This window comes from Stegastes partitus, unplaced genomic scaffold (assembly GCF_000690725.1).
Source record: "Stegastes partitus isolate 25-593 unplaced genomic scaffold, Stegastes_partitus-1.0.2 Scaffold958, whole genome shotgun sequence".
Lineage (NCBI taxonomy): Eukaryota > Metazoa > Chordata > Actinopteri > Pomacentridae > Stegastes > Stegastes partitus.
This window is the reverse complement of record NW_007578689.1, coordinates 331,357-351,676: the sequence shown is the minus strand read 5'-3', so window position 1 is coordinate 351,676 and position 20,320 is coordinate 331,357. Positions and strand designations below refer to the sequence as shown.

General features: G+C 48.4%; 1 protein-coding gene across 1 annotated transcript in view; it reads right to left on the bottom strand.

Moving 5' to 3' along the window:
• Positions 1-158: 158 nt before the first annotated feature.
• The window catches only part of lamb1a (laminin, beta 1a), a 33,745-nt gene continuing 13,583 nt past the window's right edge, over positions 159-20,320 (bottom strand). The window contains exons 12-31 of the mRNA XM_008294392.1: positions 19,669-19,827; positions 17,287-17,414; positions 16,359-16,479; positions 15,870-16,071; positions 15,303-15,446; positions 14,871-15,102; positions 14,591-14,754; positions 11,163-11,387; positions 10,559-10,776; positions 8,456-8,552; positions 6,522-6,891; positions 6,220-6,404; positions 5,411-5,652; positions 4,461-4,664; positions 4,243-4,387; positions 2,845-3,052; positions 2,483-2,624; positions 2,197-2,373; positions 1,935-2,094; positions 159-848 (exon numbers count right to left, since the gene is read on the bottom strand). Coding sequence (XP_008292614.1) covers positions 709-848; positions 1,935-2,094; positions 2,197-2,373; positions 2,483-2,624; positions 2,845-3,052; positions 4,243-4,387; positions 4,461-4,664; positions 5,411-5,652; positions 6,220-6,404; positions 6,522-6,891; positions 8,456-8,552; positions 10,559-10,776; positions 11,163-11,387; positions 14,591-14,754; positions 14,871-15,102; positions 15,303-15,446; positions 15,870-16,071; positions 16,359-16,479; positions 17,287-17,414; positions 19,669-19,827 — 3,663 coding nt within the window. The 3' untranslated portion in view covers positions 159-708. The remainder of the gene's footprint in view (positions 849-1,934; positions 2,095-2,196; positions 2,374-2,482; positions 2,625-2,844; positions 3,053-4,242; positions 4,388-4,460; positions 4,665-5,410; positions 5,653-6,219; positions 6,405-6,521; positions 6,892-8,455; positions 8,553-10,558; positions 10,777-11,162; positions 11,388-14,590; positions 14,755-14,870; positions 15,103-15,302; positions 15,447-15,869; positions 16,072-16,358; positions 16,480-17,286; positions 17,415-19,668; positions 19,828-20,320) is intronic.

The following is a 20,320-nucleotide window of genomic DNA, read 5'->3' as shown; positions in this document are numbered from 1 at the left end:
GAGGAGGAGGAGGAGGAGGAGAGAAGGAGGAGGGAGGAGAGAGGAGGAGGAGGAGGAGGAGGAGAGGAGGAGGACCATCAGGAGACCATTTATGAACACTGCCTGAACTGGTCTCCTGACGCTGGTTTGTTCAGTGTCTCAGTAAAACCAGCAAAGTGTGATTTTAACTGGAAGTTTTTATTGGAACTCGTTTGGGCTCATTAATGAACTGCAGGCAGGACAACATGAAGGCTGCAGTCATTCAACACGTTTCAACTGGGAGCTAAACTGGAACCCAGTGGCTCACAGCTACTGGTTTACTACATTCAAAGACACTGATGGGGTTTAAAGTTCTACCTTGGCCTACTGAAGTTTCACAAACGTTTTATTATTGGACAAAGCCACAGTTGTAGAGCTAACGAACTGGACTGTATGAAGAACGGTCTGAGAAATGAAAGGTTCCACCTCCAGGTAGAACATGAGGATGGAACATTCATCGTCTCTGAGTGGTTCCATCACAGGAAACAACAACGTCTGAAGCACGAGAGTCTGGTTTTGGAACGAGAGTCTGGTTTTGGAATGAAAGTCTTTCATCTTTGGTCTGATTCTTCAGATTGTTTCAGGTCACAAGAAAACGGATCCTTTATATGATCATGTGAGGAGCTGTTCTCACTTCTGATTGGCTGCGGAGGACAGATTCAGGAGGACAATCTGCTCCTGGATCTGACTCTAGAACAGACAGGTGCTGTACACGGTGACCTTGTGGCTGATCTCCTGCAGCAGCTCCTTCACGGCCGCCTCCAGCTCCACCAGCTGCTCTGCTTTTACCTCCAGAGTCCGCTGGTTGTCTTCATACGACTTCTCCAGATCTGAAACATGGAAACAGAACACTGATTCAGAACCGTGTTCTGCTGATACGTGTCTTTAGGACCATCCCGCCTCCACAGCTGATCGATACCAGGGTTTACACCGTCTGATCCACTGCAGAACAGAAACACTGCACAATCAGCAGACTCAGAGGTAAACAGATCAATAAGAAGTTTGTCCCACAGTCTAACTCACTGTATCCATGGCAACGCTACACTGTCTGTCTGTTGTAGAGGTCTAGGGTCAGGCTTAGGATCTGGATCTGTTCCCATGTGTGAAGCATTTTATCAGGACGTTTTCAGTTAAAAGTAAAAAAATAAAACTAAATGCTGCTACTGATTTTGGTGTCATTAAGTCAGTAGCTTCAGGTAACACCAGTGATCGCCTCCAGGGCTGCTCTGCTGACAGGGTGGTCTGCTAACAGGGTGGTCTGCTAACCGGGTGCTCTGCTAACAGGGTGCTGTGCTAACAGGGTGCTCTGCTAACTGGGTGCTCTGCTAACAGGGTGCTGTGCTAACAGGGTGCTCTGCTAACACGGTGCTCCATTAACACGGTGCTCCGCTAACACGGTGTTCTGCTAACACTGTGCTCTGCTAACACGCTGCCCTGCTAACATGGTGTTCTGCTCACACGGTGTTATGCTAACACGCAGCTCTGCTAACACGCTGCTCTGCTCACACGGTGTTCTGCTAACACACTGCTCTGCTAACAGGGTACTCTGCTAGCACGGTGCTCTGCTAACACGGTGCTCTGCTTACACGGTGCTCTGTTCATACGGTGCTCTGCTCACACGGCGTTATGCTAACACGGTGCTCTGCTAACATGGTGCTCTGTTCACACGGTGCTCTGCCAACATGGTGCTCTGCCAACAGGGTGCACTGCTAACACGGTGCTCTGCTAACAGGGTGCTGTGCTAACAGGGTGCACTGCTAACACGGTGCTCTGCTAACAGAGTGCGCTGCTCGTGTGGTGGTTTTTGCTAACATGGTGTTCTGCTAACATGGTGTTCTATGCTATGCTGTATGTACCGTTATTTGTTTTACCAACAGTCTGAGAAGACAGGAGTTGTGATGCCAGTGTAAAGTCACCTTTCAGCAGCTGTAGCTTGTCACTGGCCTTCAGCAGCAGCTCTTTGGCTTCCTGCTGCAGTGACTCCGCCCTCTTCTTAGCTTGGGTCACGCCCCCTGCCTTCTGACCAACCAGCTGCTCCACTGTAGCGTACTTCTCCTTCAACCCTGACTCCAGGTCCTGAACACACACATATTTGGTGAGAACAGGAACAGACTCACCTAAAACAATGAAAATGTTTGAATCACCTGCTAACTGTGATGATGAGACAGGTGAGCTCACCTTCTTGACCTCTTCTGCAATCTTCCCGATGCTCACTGCATCCTGATTGGTCAGTTCAGTGCTCAGAGTGATGTTCAGAGCTTTACCTCTCAGCAACGTCACGTCCTGCTCGAGTCTCTGCAGCCGCTCGGTTGCATTATTCAGCTTAAGTTCTGCATCTGCCGTCTCCGACTCCACCTGAACACAACATGGACAGGCGACAAGTTAGCTTGGTGTATTCAGCAGGATGACATGGAGGTAACACCAGGCGAATATTTCCATCATGTCTGTGGGAAACAGTACTGACGGAGGACAGCAGGACGTTGGCGTTCCGGATGTCGGCGGAGGCCTGCTGGATGGCGCTGCTGGCGGCTGTCTGTGCTCTCTGAGCTTCTTTGAGAGCTTGTTTTACTCTCTCTGAAGAGTCCTTTACGTCGGCCGCCTCCTCACTGAGGAACGCAAGAAGAGAGATTTCACATCGTCTTATTCGAAACTATCGGACAGGTGAGACTTTCTAGGACCACATGTCAATAACGTGAAGCAATCTGATTGGAGGTTCTGACTGAATGAGGGTCACTGAAAGATCACATCCTTGTAGAAACAGGTCTACATACTGGAACTTCTGCTAAAGCGTCTCAAACAGACATCATGGACTCTGTCCCCACTCACCTGGCTTGGCGGGCCTGGGCCAGCAAGTTCTCGGCTCTCCGGATGTCATCAGAGCTTTGCTGCAGGATGGCCTCCACGTGTCCCAGCTCTCCCACCCTCTGCCGGATCTCGTCGGTCAGGTTCTGCAGCTGAGCCGGTGTAGTTGGCATCTGCATGGCCAGAACCTCATTAGCCACCAGCTCGATGCTCTCCAGGTCTGCAGCATCCTCTGAAACACCGTAAGCAGGGTGAGGATCGGTGCAGCACAGAGTTAAATAAAGCTACGTTATTCTCAGAGTGTTTGATGGTGTTTGAAACCTACAGCTCACCTGGCTGAGCTGGCGTCCCATGTGCAGGGCTACGGTCCCCATGTGGAGGTCGATTCCCACTCATGACCCTTTCCCCCCATTCTTCTCCCCACTTTCATGTCTCTCTCTCTCACTGAATTATCAATAAAGGCACAAAGGCCAAAAAATAACCTTAAAAAAAATCCTGGTTAAATAAAATCACATTATTCTTGGAGTGTTTAACGCTGTCTGAAACCTCAACGACACTAGAATCAGTTATTTTTAAATGGTCTGCACTTATAAAACGCTTTTTTCTGCCTTCGTGCTACTCTTCAGCATGTGTTTCTCATTCACACATTCATACACCAATGACAGAGCTCCATGTAAGGTGCTGCTGCCATCGGGGGCAACTTCAGGTTCAGGGTCTTGCCCAAGGACCCTGTGACTGTGGAGGGATGGAACCGCCAACCTTACCATCAGAGGACAACCAGCTCCACCAGCTGAGCCACAGCCACCCACACTGACTGTATTCCTCCAATCATGAGAGTCGTCATCCGTCTCCCACTGACTCAAGCTTGTTTACACTCGTTCAGACAATGGGATGCATCTTCCACTGCAAAGAATTGTGGGTCAGAAAGGCCACAAAGACAAGGTGGTGGCAGACTCCAGCATCCAGCCAGATGTGGTACTTTTAGGATCCTACAGGTGATGAAGTGGACGAGTACCAGCGTACTGCGTCGTACACACCAAACACAAAGTCTGTCCCAACACAGAATGTGTCAAATGCCAGAAACAGCAGACGGATCTACTTTGTCCTGGTTGTGGTCAGAATGCTTTTCTGGCCCTTCTGACCCACAACCATTCGCAAAGGAAGATAAGTCACATTGTCTGTAGGAGTGAAAACTAATTTCAGCTGCCAAAGTGTACAAAACTCATTGTGCAACAGATTATGAAGAAGCTTGTTGCAGCTGTATGACACCGTATGAAACAGGACAGCGTCTGTACCAACAGCTGCTGAGAGGAAAAGATCAGAAATACAGCCTGAATGTCTTGTGGGCGTGGCCTGTGCTTGGTACCGCTCGTATTCACAGATCGTATCTGAGGATGTGTCCTGAACATCAGTTGGACGTACGTGTGAGGAAGTCTCTGATCTGTCTGATGAGGCTTCGCAGCTCCTCGTTGCTCTGGTCCACTTTGTGTTTGGTTCTGTTGGTCTTCATCAAGACGTCTTGAGCGCTCAGCTTGGCCTCATCTGCCTGCAGCTTGGCCTCCAACACCTGAAAAGGCACAGGTGATGATATCCTCTGAAGCTATGAACCAGAACCTCAGACCAGAGCCGGCCAGACTCACCATCTTAGAGAGCTTTTCCACTTCCTCCATGGCGCTGATGATTTCTTGCTCAGAATGTTGAGCATGTTTCCAGACGACATTGGCTTTTGTCACCACGCCATCACATCCGTCTGCTCCGCACTTAGTCCGACCCTCAGCATCCAAGCAGCCCAGACCTCCACAAGACTGGCACAGGTCCTGACCTGATGAAGGACTGCCACAGGTCTACGAGAACCAGGACAGAAAACACATTCCATAATCTGAAGGAGTTGAATTCATTTTAATCCAATTCCATTTTATTGTTGTAGCTCCCAAACTCAGGCGCACGGTTCCGCGTCAGGTGAAGACCGGTTCCTGCTGTTACAGACACCAGTCCCTCAGTCTGGCTCTGTTAAAACACAGATCACAAAGAATCTTTGGGCCCAGACATGACTCGGGACGAGCTGGTGCTGTATGAATAAACCTGACTGGAACTCACTCAAGTCAGTGAGTAAAGAACAGAAAAAAGTAGCCAAGTGCATCATGGGAAGTCTGTCTGCAGTCTGGGATGGTTCAGGGTCACCTGAGCAGCTCGACCTATCAGCAAAGGGCAGTGTGAATAGTAAAGCAGCGCTCTGTGTGACGTGTGTCCACGTGTCGCTGTGGCCCGACTCAGCGGTCTTCTGGACCGTCCGCTGCTGCGTCTCGACGGGTATTTTTAGAAGGTCCGAAATTACAAACCTACATTTGAACCATGAATTTTATTGCTGAAAACATCAAACAAGAGTGTTTCAAACTACTTTGCAGTCCACTACCAACGGGACCAATAAGTTCTGTCTAGTCTAATATGCAGCATGTGTTCTGTTCATGAGTGAGTTCTAACACGGCAGGCTGGTCCACATGAACCTTAAACACAGAACGCTGCTGACTTTACCTGAACACTAGGACATGTGGACCTGATGACCACCAGCAGAAACAAAGCGTTGTCCCACCTTGTGGCTGATCTCTGACAGGTCCAGAGTCTGGAGCTCTCCTGCCAGGTCGTCCAGTTTCTGAGCATGCTCAGAGTGTCTCCTCAGGAACTCCTCTCTGGTCTGGTTTAGTTTGTCCTCTGTGAGCTGCCGTAGAGCAGCAGAGGTTTCCACCAGGCTGCCGCTGTCGACCGTGGAGACGTTGGCTTGAGCTTCAGCCGCCTGAGACTGCAGGAAGTACTTAGTGATGCTGTCCGTCGCTCCTGGCAACAGGCAGGAAGTAGAGGTCAGTCAAAGAGAGTATCAGATAAAGTGTGCTGGTCTGAAAGGGTCCATCTGTCAGGTCGACCCAAACAAGAGAAACAACAAATGAATGTTGTCAGTTTGTAGGATGGCCTGCAGGGGGCGATGCAGCACCACAGACTCTCTTTGATTATTGTTGTTTGTCAGTAACTGTCTAATAACTGTGCTCCCCCTAGTGGTTCCTTCTCAGCGTACCCGGGTTTTAACCGATTTGGGCCCACGGGAAGATGTGAGATTAGAAACCTTCATATCAATGAGTACATGTGAGTGGGTGAGGAGATGTGAGTGCTCTTGTTCAGAGGGCCGCTGTGTTTTCATGGTGTTCTATCTGTATTGTTGCATCCTAATGTGTTGTGATTGGTGGACAGGTCTGTCTTGGAAAAGAGATTTTAATCTCAATGAGACTTCCTGGTTAAACAAAGGTTAAATAAAAATAAATTAAAAAATAACTCCGAGGTCATAAACATGATGATTTTCAACACGTGACATCACGTGACATGAGCCACCCTATGAGCTCACTGGCTTACCTCTGATGTCAGAGTTCTTGATGAACTCCACCTGGTCCAGCAGCTCCTGGACCGTCCTCTCCAGTTTCTGAGCGTCTGACATCACTGAGTCCAGTTTAGTTTCTGCAGCAGCGTCCTGCTCCTTCACCTGCACTACAGTCTGCTCAGTGTGGTTCAATCTGCGGCTCAGCGCTCCCATCAGGTCACTGAGAAACAAACAGCCGTTTAGCATCCTCCCAGATTAGCCAGAAAACATGACCCCAGACTGAATCTGTTTCCAAAGATTGAACATGGTTCCAGGTTACCTCAGGTGACTACATTACCTGGCCTGTTGTAACAGGTGCTGGATCTCAGTCAGCGGTTGTGAAGCTGGGTTCTGGTCCAGGATGATCTGGATGTCAGCGATGCTCCTCTCCATGCTGTCTGTGGACTTCTTGTACGGGCCGCTGACTCCGCTGGCTTTGATGGCGTTGACCTTGTTAACTAGTCGGTGCGTCTGATTGGTCAGCTGACCGACGATGTCGTCCCACTCAGCAAAGCACTGGTGGCAACGGCTGCAGTCGGGGAAGGTTCCGGCAAATCCGCGGGCGCAAACGTCACAGCGCGGTCCGGCCACGCCGTCCACGCAGACGCAGTGGCCGCTGACTTTGTTGCACTGCTGCTCCAGGATCCCACGAGGGTCGCAGTCGCAGGCTGAGGAGGCAGGACAGGGTTTATCAGGTGATGGGTTTTCTGATCAATACATGCAGGGACGAGGACCTCCTCCCACCGAGCCCGCTGACATGTTCCGTCTGGGTCAGGATTCAGGACTTGTGCAGGTTTGGAAATGGAGCAGAATGTGTCAGCATCGAGTGTCTGATCAACACTCTGCAAGACCCAAGTCAAACAGGACAAGAGCGACACAGAGCTGGCCTTCAGCCGGACCACAGGGCCGACATCAGACGCAGTCTGCATCCAATCACATCGCTTCTCCCACAGGAATCACTGCAAGTGAACGCATCATCCAGAGACAGGATTCAGCCTCGAGAGCTGAAAGGTCACACGTGTGTTGTGTCTGAGTTTAATGAGAGGCTTCACCAATACACACACACACACACACACACACAGGAAGTCTCTGAGACAAAATGAAAACTTTTGAATCAACATCTGGTTTGTATGAAACATGTTCTGTTCTGATGTTGGACCTGACCCTGGTTCTGTTGCAGCTCTGGCCCGGTACTGTGCAGTAGCTGTGTTGGACCTGACCCTGGTTCTGTTGCAGCTCTGGCCCAGTACTGTGCAGTGGTTGTGATGAAGGCTGCTGTTAGTGAGGAAACTAGCTATGCTGCTCCGACAGGCGCTCTGCTTCGAAGCTAACGTCACTTCTGCTGCTGCTGTTTGAACTCTGCACCATGTCGCCGCCCTGCTGGTGTCGACCAGCTGCTACAGCTACATCCTTTATTCCCTTTCCTTTTGCTACAAACAGCAGCTCAGCCCGAACTCTGGATGTGTCTGAACACATCTGAGCTACAGCAGTGATTTCTGGATTCCTGATTTTCTCCAGATGCATTCGGTTTTCTTCATGACGTGAATGTTTTCTGCGTATTTATGTCTCGCTCCATTTCTACTTTCTCTCTACTGTCGTGCTGTCTGCAGTTGTTCAGAATTGTAAAATCTGAAATCTGTCCAGCGAGTTGTCACTTTGGGGACGATCACGTTTATTTTCATTTCTCCTTCACATCCTCCGTCCTGTCACAGCTCATCTCTCATGGAAGTCTCGTCTTCTGTCTGACCTCCACCGGGTTCTACTTTACTTCGTCCTCTGCAGGCGGAACCGTGTTGTGACTTTCAGCTGCTTCACACTAACAAAGACTTTTTGTGGATTTCAGGATGTTTGAAGGGTCAGACGGAGCTCTGGTCTCGTCTCCGTGGCGACGGGACAGCCAGGCCGCGGGGAACATCTGGATTTCATCAGAATCACAACAGATCACAGCAGAGGATGCTTGGAGCTGGAATGTTCCCACGAAGCAGCCGCTGAATAGCTGTTGCTCTGTCAGAAAAGTCTCGACCCAGACTCCAGTGGATTGTGGACTCAGATTTGGACTCAGATCTGGTTTATGGACTCAGATTTGGACTCCATAAGTGAATACATGTCAAACTGTTGCTGATTTTACCAGAAAAGTGAACTTTTTAAACTGAAGTCTGACTGATGACTGTTCAGGTCATCTTCTCATGAAGTGTACATTCATGTGTTCAACGTGTGAGGTGGTGAACCTACCGTGACATTTCACTTCGGGGTCTCCCCAGAACAGCTCTCTACACTCACTGCATGTTCTTCCTCCAAAGCCTGGGTGGCAGGAACACTGACCGCTGATCTGTAGACAAAACAAACTTTTATATCCAGAAGTCTCACAAATTTTCCAAAGATTCTTTACAACTTTTTCTCATCACAATGTTTTACTTCAATGAGATTTACGATGACAGAACTTTCTTCTGAGGATGAAGACCTCAGAGATGATTTACCGTCACCGGTTCTAGTGTTGTAGTCAAGACCACCTAAACCGAGACCAAGACATGGCCGAGACCACAGTGTATTGAGACCGAGACAAGACCAAGACTTTGAGGGGTTGAGACCGAGTCAAGACCGAGACCAAGACAAAGCGAGACCGAGTCAAAACCGAGACCGTACCAAATTTAGCTTAAACCCATTTTATTCAACACTTAGTCAATGTAATTTTAAGGCAAGTGTAAGGTTGCCTGTAATACTCTTATCTGCAACTGCAAACAAACATTTTATACGGAATGTATCAAACAAACAGTCAATGCTACAATTTAATCTTTAATATTTAATGACCACACCAGTTAATTTTCTTACTTCAACACTGGCATTACAATCATTGTCAGAAAGAGGATAGGTGTGCATTTTTTTCTTTTAAGTACACCCAGTGTGGGAAAGATTGTGATTGAACAAGCCGTAGAAGAGGAAACTCACAGCGCTCAAAATTGTGTTGTACATTTATTTAGTTTAATTTATATTACACATTTATTCTGCAGTTGTGTGTTTTAATTCTAAGAATCGGCACTGTGAGTATTTTCTTCAGTTTTGTTGTACTGGAATAGATTTTGTAAAAGGATGTTTGTCATGGTAGTAAACACTCCATTGTAAGCATACCTATAACTATGTTTAATCATCTGAACCAGTGGTTCTCACAACTGGTTCTGTCAGGCCCCCCTTCGAAGGACAAAAATCTTGTGTGCCCCCCCTCACCTTAAATAGTCATGAAATGAGTCAGTTTAAATTTACTGAAACTAAATATCATGAGCAGTCAAACAGTTCAGCAGCAACAACCTGCTCAGTGATCAGTGACAGTAACGGGGGGAGGACAGCCTTCAGGTTTGTGATGGTAGTCTCATCAGTCATTGTTGACACCATATCTAGAGCAGTGGGCAGCAGGAGGTCCTCAGCTGCTGGATGTGGTTTCTTGCGGTCCTGTTCCAGAGCTCCAGACTAACTTTTCCAGTGGTAGCATGGTGCTTCCAGCTTTCTTCACTGGTCGCACCAGCTAATGATCTGGTCGCCCCAGTCCCTTATTTTGGATCAGCACTGCCACAGCTATTAAAGCACCATGCAGCTGATGAATAGTTGCTTTTGCATCACTGAGTTATGATGCAGTGACCTTCAGAGATACGACTAGACATTTGTAAAATGTTTTCATCTTAAAATATATTTATTTTGTCACCAATCCTCTTCTAATACCAGCCAACTGGACACAGGCTAAACGATTGCTGAAAGTGCCCATAGGTAGATGCTACATTTTACCGATGGTCCCCGAACGCCTCACATGCTGCTCCGGTAGATGGTGCATTTTACTGATGTTCCCCAAACGCCTCACATGCTGCTCCGGTAGATGCTAGCAGGTGCGCTGTGTTTTCCTTTTGACGTCAATTTACAGATCAGTTGTTTATGATTAGAAAAGCCAAACTTTATTACAGCAGAGTTTGCTGACATCTTTCCCAGGGAGCAGACTGGAGGGCCTGTGCAGAGGGGCGGGGTGACAGGCCACAGCCCGTAAAACAAATCCAAATTAAAAATCTGTTAAACTATTGGCTACGTTCGAAGCGGGGAGTTTTGCATCCAATAACAACAAAGCTATTACTAAACAAATGAAACAGTTCAGAGGCAGCTTGGTGCGGTCCTTGCAGCCGTGGCCTCGGCTGGTCTCGCAGTAAAATCCCGAGTCCTCTGTGGCCGAGACCAAAACAATACCGAGTAAAAATGCGGTCGAGTCCAAGACAAGACCGAGATCTTGAAAAAGTGGTCTCGAGACCGGTCTCGAGACCGAGACCGATCTCGAGTACTACAACACTAACCGGCTCTCACCTCATTGCAGGACGTCCCGTATGAGTGCTTGGGGTCGCAGTTGCACTTCTGACAGCCGCTGCTGCTCGCCATGTTCCAGGTGTCGGGCGCACAGCGGTCGCAGTGCTGACCGATCACGTTGGGCAGGCAGTGACACTGACCGCTGCTGCGGTCGCAGTGACAGTCGCCGGACGTCGGACAGCTGGATGGGTCGCTGCCTAGCTGGTTGCACACACACTCTGTGGACGGAAACTAGACTTCATCAACATCTTTACTAGTCAGACGTACACGTCTTTAAAACATTGTTAAAATATAAATTGGGTTTGCCAGCGGATCAGTTGATATTCCAGGAAGACTAATGTCCAAATTCCAATATCTTGTAAAAACATTTTCGTACTTCAAATCAAAGTTTTCTCTTAATTTCATAGAAGACGTTGACCTTTCAGCACGTCATCAACAATCTCATGAGTCAGAGTTTCAGTTGAGACATTTGCAGATTTGATCAAAACTCCAACAGTCATGCCATGTTCTCTGCCGTTCCTCCTCGTTCCTGCTGGTCCCTACTCCAGGGATGTCAGCAGGTGAGGTGGTTACCACGGTAACCCAGTAAACCCAGTATACTCACTCCTGCAGTCCTGGCGCAGGGCGTTGCCGTAGTAACCCAGCTTGCAGCTCTGGCAGGCAGCCCCCTCGCTGTGGTGCAGGCAGCGCAGACACTCGCCGGTTCGGACGTCGCAAGACTCTGGGTCCAGCATGTCGATGTTGCTGTTGCATTGACAGGGCTGACACTGTCCCCCCTCCTCGCCTGGGTTTCCATAGTAACCAGGTGAGCACTCATCACAGCGAGCACCTGGAGAGGTGATAATGAGGCAGCAATGTCATGCATCTCCTATCAAAGGAAATCTGCCCACCTGGTGGAGGCCATGCCCCCTCCAAACTGTAGACTTTCACACAGGTGCCATCTTTTCTACATGAAAGACTCTTGCTCAAAGGTAGCACCGGATGATCTGAGTGACACTTAGCCTGATTCTAAATTTCATGTCTGATGCTTGAAATGACTCTTTAGCTCCTCCTCCTTTAGCAACACTATAACATCGTTACCTGTAGACCATGTTTTGTTCACAAGCTTTCAACCTGTGTCAATAAAGTTTTTTTTTTTTTAAATATATTTTTTTGGCCTTTTGCCTTTATTTTAGTGCAGTAGAGGGAGACAGGAAAGGGAGGAGAAGAATGGGGACAGACCTGCAGCAAAGGGTCGTGAGCGGGAGTCAATAAAGTTTTTACCTGCATATTAATCCACTCGACAGCTGACGTGACTTCGGCTGAGGCTTCAGTTGCTGACTTTTAGAATCCACATCGCTCAATGTTTAAATTTAAAGCATAATTTTAATTTTTCAGCAAATGCAGCTGAACTGACTGTGTTTGTGCCCTAACTGACAGTTCAATGGCTAGAAGTGTTTTAGCTTCAAAACGCATCACATAGTTTAAAGCAGGGAGCATGTGAACACACTGGGCGGAAACAAATGGGAAAGCTGGTGATTCATGCGTCTGTCAGCAGCTGCTATCAGATTGAACATCTGATTTCCGACTGTAATAACAGCCCTGCAGTTGCATCACATTCCTGCGTCTGTTTACATCAAACATAATTACAGAGCTTCACTTTGTCAAATTAAAACCCTGTTTGTCTCCACAGGCTGCAGCTGTCAGCATCACAAGCTTCAAAGAACTACCTGTGAAAACCTGCTGCTGGAGCCAGAGCTTGATAAAAACCACGACAATTGTGTTTCCACTGCATTTCTGCAGCGTTTATTTGGGCTTATTGCCTTTATTCAGAGCAGTATCTCAGAAAGGAGAAGAACAGGAAGAGACCTGCAGCAAAGGGTGGTGAGTGGGAGTTGAACCCACGACCATTGCGTCGGGAACTACAGCTAACTGGTTTGATGAGAACTGCACAAAGATCAAGCAGCTGCTTGAGGAAAAGTGTTGCATCTACAAAGCTCATCTCGATGACCCGAAGTCAGTTCCAAAGAAAGACATGCTGAGGAATGTACGGAGCACCATTCAAGCGAAGTTGCGCCATATGCAGGATTCCTGGTTGAGTAGCAAAACAGACGAGATCCAGGGCTTTGCAGACAGGAACAACATGAAGAACTTCTATGACAGCTTGAAGGAAGTCTACGGCCATACTACCTCAGGATCACTGTGTCCCCTCCTCAGTGCTGACGGGTCAACATTGATCACCGACAAGAAGAAGGTGTTAGAGAGATGGGCGGACCACTTCGACAGCGTCCTGAATAGACCTTCCACCATCAACGAGGAAGCCGTCGACAGGCTACCTCAGGTCCCTGCTGAAGAGACAATGGATGCCATACCAACTTTGGAGGAAGTCCAGAAAGCGGTCCATCTACTGTCCAGTGGCAAAGCACTTGGTTCGGATGCCATCCCAGCAGAAGTGTACAAAGAAGGCGGTATGGCCCTGGCTGACAAACTTCACCAGCTGTTTCAGCTCATCTGGCAGTGCGAGACAGTGTCACAGGACTTCCACCTCTACAAGCACAAAGGAAACTGCCAAGCCTGCGACAATCAGCGCAGAATCTCACTGCTGTCCATAGCAGGCAAGATCCTGGCTAGAGTTCTGCTCAACCACCTCATCGCACACCTCAAGCAAGGTCTCCTACCTGAGAGCCAGTGTGGAAAGAACGTAGGACTATCGACATGGTCTTTGCTGCTAGACAGCTGCAGGAGAAGTGTCAGGAACAGAATGCTGACCTTTACTTCACCTACGTTGATCTGACCAAGGCCTTTGATACAGTAAGTAGAGAGGGTCTCTGGAGGATCATGGCGAAGTACAGATGCCCCAGAAAGTTCATAACCATCGTTCGACAACTTCACGATGGCATGCTGGCAAGGGTCTAGGATAACGGAAAGACCCCTGATCCATTTCCCGTCTCCAACGGAGTGAAACAAGGCTGCGTCCTTGCTCCCACGTTGTTCAACTTCATGTTCTCAGCCATGCTGACAGATGCCTTCAGAGGCACTGACGTAGGCATTGGCATCAAGTACCGGGCTCACGGCTCAGTCTTCAACCTCAGGAGGCTTCCAAGGTTTTGATAGACACCATCAACGACTTCGCTGATGACTGCGCTCTCAATGCTGCCACTGAGGCTGACATGTGGCACAGCGTTGACTTGTTCTCTGGCACCTGCAACAACTTTGGACTTACCATCAGCACAAAACAGACTGAGGTAATGCATCAGCCAGCTCCAGGAAAGCCACATGTTGAACCCAACATCACCATCAATGGGCAGCGACTAAACACGGTGGACAAGTTCACCTTCCTAGGCAGCACAATCTCCCGAAACTTTGTCATCAATGAAGAAATCAACACCAGACTTGTCAAAGCAAGCGCTGCCTTCTGCAGACTACGCAAGACCGTCTGGAACAGGAGAGGGATCACCACAGAGATAAAGATCAAGGTGTACCGGGCTTTTGTTCTCACTGTGCTGCTCCACGGCTGTGAGACTTGAACAGTCTACCAGTGTCATGCCAGGAAGCTGAATCACTTCCACACCAGCCATCTGCAGACCCACAGAACAAGACTACCCCCACCCCAGGATGACTAGATGGTCCTCGTCGCATCGACAGACAAACAACACAGCACAGCTAGCTATAGCTACCTACAGCTAACTACAGCTAACTATAGCTAAGTACAGCTACCTAAAGCTAACTACAGCTAGCTACAGCTAACTACAGCTATCTATAGCTAAATACAGCTCACTATGGCTAACTACAGCTATCTATAGCTAAATACAGCTCACTATGGCTAACTACAGCTATCTATAGCTAAATACAGCTCACTATGGCTAACTACAGCTAACTACATCTAACTGTAGCTAAGTACAGTTACTAGAGGTAACTATAGCCTGTTCATGGGTGGCCATCTTATCCGGTTGAGTTGCCGGGGTGCCCATTCTGAAGCATTTTTGCTGTCAAATCGTGTCACATCCACCTGAGAGTTTGTAAACATTGTCACTGTGTTAATAATGTTTTTACCTCTGTATCCAGCACTGCAGACGCAGACGGCCTGTTGCGACTCATCACCACGGTAACAGCTCGCTGCAAACTGCCGCCGGCTGTTAGGGCCGTCAGGACACATACAGGGACGACAGTGGTCACCTGACCCCAGCACCGGGTCGCCATAGTAACCATTCACACATCTGAACAAAGACGAGACAGAAACGTGATCCTCAGTTGTTATGGAAACCTGACCAGGAGACAGACAGACAGACTGACTGACTGACTGACTGACTGATTGATTGATTGACTGATGTACCTCTCACAGCTCTGTCCGGTGCTGTGGTCCCTGCAGTCGATGCAGCGTCCGGTGTCAGGCTCGCAGGTGTCGGTGTGTCCATTGCAGGAGCAGCGCCTGCAGGTGGGGAAGCCCCAGTGACCTGGCAGGCAGCGATCGCATTGCCGCCCGAACGCCCCCGAAACACAAACACACTGACCAGTCAGCTGATCACAGAACTGGCTGTGTGAACCCTGAGGGTCGCAGGCACACACTGAAAGAAAATATACCACAAACACACAACAGTCACACACTGAGCGACCATAACCAGAAAGCAAGTCTAGGCTTGGTTAGTTCTTCATGTTTCTATCAGTTCAACGTCTGCAGCTGCAGCACATCTGTACGTCGCTCATGTCCATATATTTATGGTTATTCTACAAATGCTCAGTCTGCAACATCAACCGAACTTCTGACCTTTGCAGCCGTTGGGTCCGAACTGGAACGTGGCCGGAGCACATCTGTCGCAGTTCTTGCCGACCACGTTGGGCCGGCACTGACACTGGCCACCGCTGGGGTCGCACACGGTGCTGAGGGAGCCCTGAGGGTCACACTGGCATTCTGGGAAATGGAGACGGAAAGGAGACGCTTTGTTTCAGGGGAGAAGAAACAGTGAGAGTGGACCACTGGTATTGAATACGAGACGGTGGTGGTCCAGTACATCTGCTGAGGTGTTTGGATCACTGGAAACCTCACACTTCTTCTTTCCTGAACTGAAAATCTGAACTCTCACGTCTCTCTGTTAGTCTTTTGGTTGTACAGAAAACTAAAGACTGTTTTGATTTCCAGCCTTTGACCTGAAATCCTCCCTTAACAGATTTATGAAACCCTGAGGGGAATTCCTCCTCTCTGTTCTCTGTTTTACCGAGGTTAAATGTCACAGTTGAGAAGCTAAGCAGGAATATTTTCTTTGCTGAATCTTTTTGACTTTTCTGTCACGTTTGAGCCATTAAATGTTCCCAAGAACCCCTGGTACTGCTGTACCTTTAGCTCCCTGGTGCAACATGGCAGAGATGCTGAAGATGAAGTTTTTGCAGATGTCTGTCATCTGCGTCTTGACAACACTCTGGCTGTTCTCCAAACATCGATAACGCTGAAAGGTTTCCCAGCCGCTGTTCCCACTGGAGTCGCCTCCCTCTGAGGCCGTGAAGATGTCCAGGTTCTTGCAGTGAGGCATCAGCACGATCTGGGAGGAAGAAAACCATGAAACCCGCTGAAATCATGTCATCTGACTGAACTCTGAGTGACTGAGCTGCAACAAGTATACAGGTGGCCTGAAGCAAGTTTCTCCATCTGAACCTCCGGGCTGCTGCCATGTTGATATCATGTGGCAGTGGCACTAAGTAAGGACGTATGTTTAAATCAGCTTTACCGTCTGCCATGCTGAGCTCAGTGCTCCCTTAAAACACCAGCTTCACTTCTTTTACTGCAGCTTCAGCTCCTCACTCAGATCAGCTGTGAGAGTTTCCTCACCGAGTCGATGAGCGTGTACGGAGACTGGACATCACTGAGGGCCGAGTACAGTGGCAGACTGAGGCGCACCGTGTAGTTCAGACCCGATTCAAAGCAAACTGGTCGGGGAAGAGCCACGTATCTGTGGAAACAAGGTGCACATGCTGAGTGGAGGTCAACACGTCACTGTTCAACACTAATGACCTTCATGTTTCCTGAAGCTGAGAGGCTCAAAACACCTAGAAAGTTCAGTCAGAATCCAGCCCTGTGTTTAGTGTACAGCTGCACTGGATCAACTCTGTAAGGTACCATCAAGCAACCGATTCCATGTTTCTTAGCACAGCCAGCGCTGTTTGAATGTGTGCTGCTGCAGCTTTAGGCCACGTTTACACGTAGCCGGTGTTCACAAAAACAGATCTACGTTTTCAAAGATAACATTGTTCACACCAGATTGTTTTCTTTGTTTACACAAACCCACATAAACACGTTATTAGGAGCTGCTATGAGCTGCCAGACCTGTAGGGGGCAGTGTAACGAGAAACATAAAGCCATGCTAGCCACTCAGAACACAACAATGAATGACGCTGGTGATGCTTTAGTCACTCACTGTGACTTCAAACTCCGTCTCATGTTGACATGCAAACATAAAGATGGAGTTTTCAGATATGATGGTTTTCGGTGGCTCGTAGCTTCATTTACGTGTAAACCAAAGGCCCAGACATGCTGAGGTATCACCATATAAACGGGGCCTCACATTCGTGGCATTTTCCTCACATAGATGTGTTTGTTTTTTTCAAACGTGTAGCTCGAGGCCTGAGGTCACAAACAGAAGCCTCAACAGAATATAAAGACGGTACCAGCACTTTAAATGTTACGTGTTGTGCCGACAGTCTTACAGAGAACTAGTTGCACATCAACATGTTTGTAATGAAACTGTGTTGGTGCTGACCGCGAGCCAGGGTGAAGTGAGATCATCTGGTTGTCGTCGTCTGGCACCGTGTTGACGCAGCGACTGTCAGCTTTCATTGGTCCAGGTCTCGTCACTGTCATCAGAACCTCCTCCCATTGGTCAGGCAGCTGCAAAACAAACAAGCATGTCACAGGTTTGATGCTGTGTCCTCCTTTCTCCTCCACACACATGCAAATGCAAGACTGACATGTAGAGTCTTATATTTACTACAGCTCTTGACCTTTGTGAGTTGTGTAGTCCGTTTTGTGTGTCATGCTTGTCCTTGTCTGTCTTCATCATTTCTATCAGTCTCTATTTCTGCCTTATTATTATCATCTTTATATAATCTTTTGTCATATTTGAGACGTTTGTATGATACAGAAGACTTTGTTTTGATTCTTGGCCTGATAATTGAAGAAAAAATAAGCTATTTTATGGAGCGTTTGGTTGTGTTGCTGAAAATAAGTTGAATTTTTTCAAATGTCAGCTGGACATTTCCAGTGATGTCTCATCAGAACAAGGGTCTGGTGAAATAAAAAATTCTTCTCCTGCTCTCAATGAAGGCGGACGCTTTTTCTCCTGCCCCCTCCCGGCCCCTATCTGCCCTGCTTGCTACTCTTTGTCCTGATTTAGTCTGAATCTATCAGAGCCTCTCTCTGCATTTCATTTCAAACTCCAAAACCTGAAATCATGGATCTGATCAGCTGGTCTCTCAACTCAATTGATCAAATTTTCTCAACGAGAAGACTGGGCAAAGGAGAGCCCGCCTGCCCCGACGGAACGTTTGCAGCGGATACACGACGGACTCCTGGCAGGAGTGGAGGGTCGTGTGCCTCTCTATACTTTCCATGGAGGATGTTGAAGACGTCTACCTAATTGGGATCATGATAACAGGCTTCCTGCTGTCTGGAGTTTACGGGTTCTTGCTTTATCGCAAAGTTGGGAAGACGGAGGCGGCGGTTTTGGCAATTGAGAAGCTGCCCGTCATGGAGGGATTGCTTCTGGCTGTCAACTCTCAGACTCAAGCGATATGCGAACACAATCGCAAACTGGACGGGGTTCCAGAACTGATTCGCAAGATGGACACCAACTTGGAGCGGTTGGACAGACCGATCCGGATGTAATGGGCCATCTGATTCAGCTTTTTGGATCACAGAGAGAACCAGTGGGACTCTAAGGTCTGACGGTAAATCACAAGTCGGCCTGACCCAAACAATCTTTATCTTCATTCGGCTCCCCCGCTTCGGCCTTGGAAGGCTGATACCTCTACACTTCTCCTGGACGTTATGCAGACAGATGCTCAGCCCCTCCCCTACCCTACTCCTTCTCCTGTGAACTTTGTTCTGGACCAGAACTCTTTGAGGTCGTCTCCACGGTAACGGCCGTGTCTCGTCACCTGCATCAGACGTGAGAGACACTGTTGAGTCTGGCCGGCGATGGAGTCCATGGACTCACACATACACGAAGACACACAACACACACACCACCTGGTTGGCTCCACCCCCTCTCCCTCCCCCGTCACAGACCAGGATGCTGTGGGCTGATGCGAGGCGCCTCGTGGCTCCCCCTGGTGTCTGAGTTGTGACCCCCCCGCCCCCCATGGCCAAGTCTTGAGTTTTGTTGTGATGTTTTATCATGTTGCTGATGTGCTGAGGTGTTTTTTTTTCCTAATCCCACACTGTGCCCCCCCCCAGAGGAGCCCAGTTTGGGAATTGCTTTTTCCCCCTCGTCTCCCCTCTTGTTTTTTTCCTATCTTATGAGGTGACCCCGCTCAGGCTGGGTGGTCCGACAGTTCTCCCCTCCTGTCTCCCCCTGTTATTAGCTACTGTCTTTATATGTTTCTTGGACGGGATGTAACTGTTCTTTTCTTTGCTCTGTACTTGTGACATGTGCAAGGACAATAAATTGATAATTGATTGATTGATTGATTGATTGATTGAAATACTGTAGAACTCATGAGCAGAAGGTCCCTTTAAAGTTTTTATTGAAACTAAAAGTGATGATCAGAGATGTGGGGACGGAGATTAGAGGTGGCGTCTCTTCATTGTGTTTCTATGAAATGCACTGAATTTGTGGAGAGACACTGTGTTTTGTAGGTACAGTGTGAGGAATACACTGCCTGGTGTCTGGTGTGAGTCTGGTTAAAGCCTGAAGTGTAAAGGAGCTGCAGGCATTATTAGAACCCGAACCCGAACCCGGGATCTGGTAGAGAAGGAACCCTTTATGAAGTCTTTACAGGCCAACGAGATAATGACGTCAGGGACTGTGTGTGTGTGCTGCTCCTGGATTTGATCTGAGATGACTGATGATCTGAGAGATCTTCTGCTGACAGAACACATGAACATGTGGACGCTAAGCGAAGGGCTGGACTCCACCTCTTACCTGAGGCTCGTAGCGGATGAGGATGTCGTACTCCATGGAGTGAGGGATGTTGTTTACAGAGAACTCCAGGAAGGCCCCCTCTGGAACATTAACCAGGCCGATACCTGTCCAGGTGGGACTCCGGTCCTGTGGGTGGGGTCTCGGGACCACCGTCACTCCCTTAAGAGACAAAACCTGATGAAGCCTCTGACCAGCTCACATTTCATACATCTCATTACCAAACCACTGAACTAAGAAAACTAATAATGTTTTTAATGGCGTCTCCACCTGAAGAGGTGATCCGATACGAGTCTAGACACACGGGCTACGATACGGTTCACTAACGTTCATTTTAATACGCTACGATGTGATTCGCTGCAGCTTGAATCTCTTTGTGTTAAAGAGAAAGGAATCAGGTCAGAACAACGTCATCGTGTTTTTTTAATGACACAGAGAGCAGACGGACTGCTGCTGAATTAAAAATGACAACACATGAACATGAACCCTTCAGCTCACTGCAGTCCGTCAACTTTAACCTGAAAACATCCAACGTGGCTTCAGTTTGTTCTGATGCTTTCATCAAACCAGACGAATGCTGTGCTGTGTGTTGTTGTCATGGTGAGAGGCTGCTGTGTGTTGTTGTCATGATGAGAGGCTGCTGTGTGTTGTCATG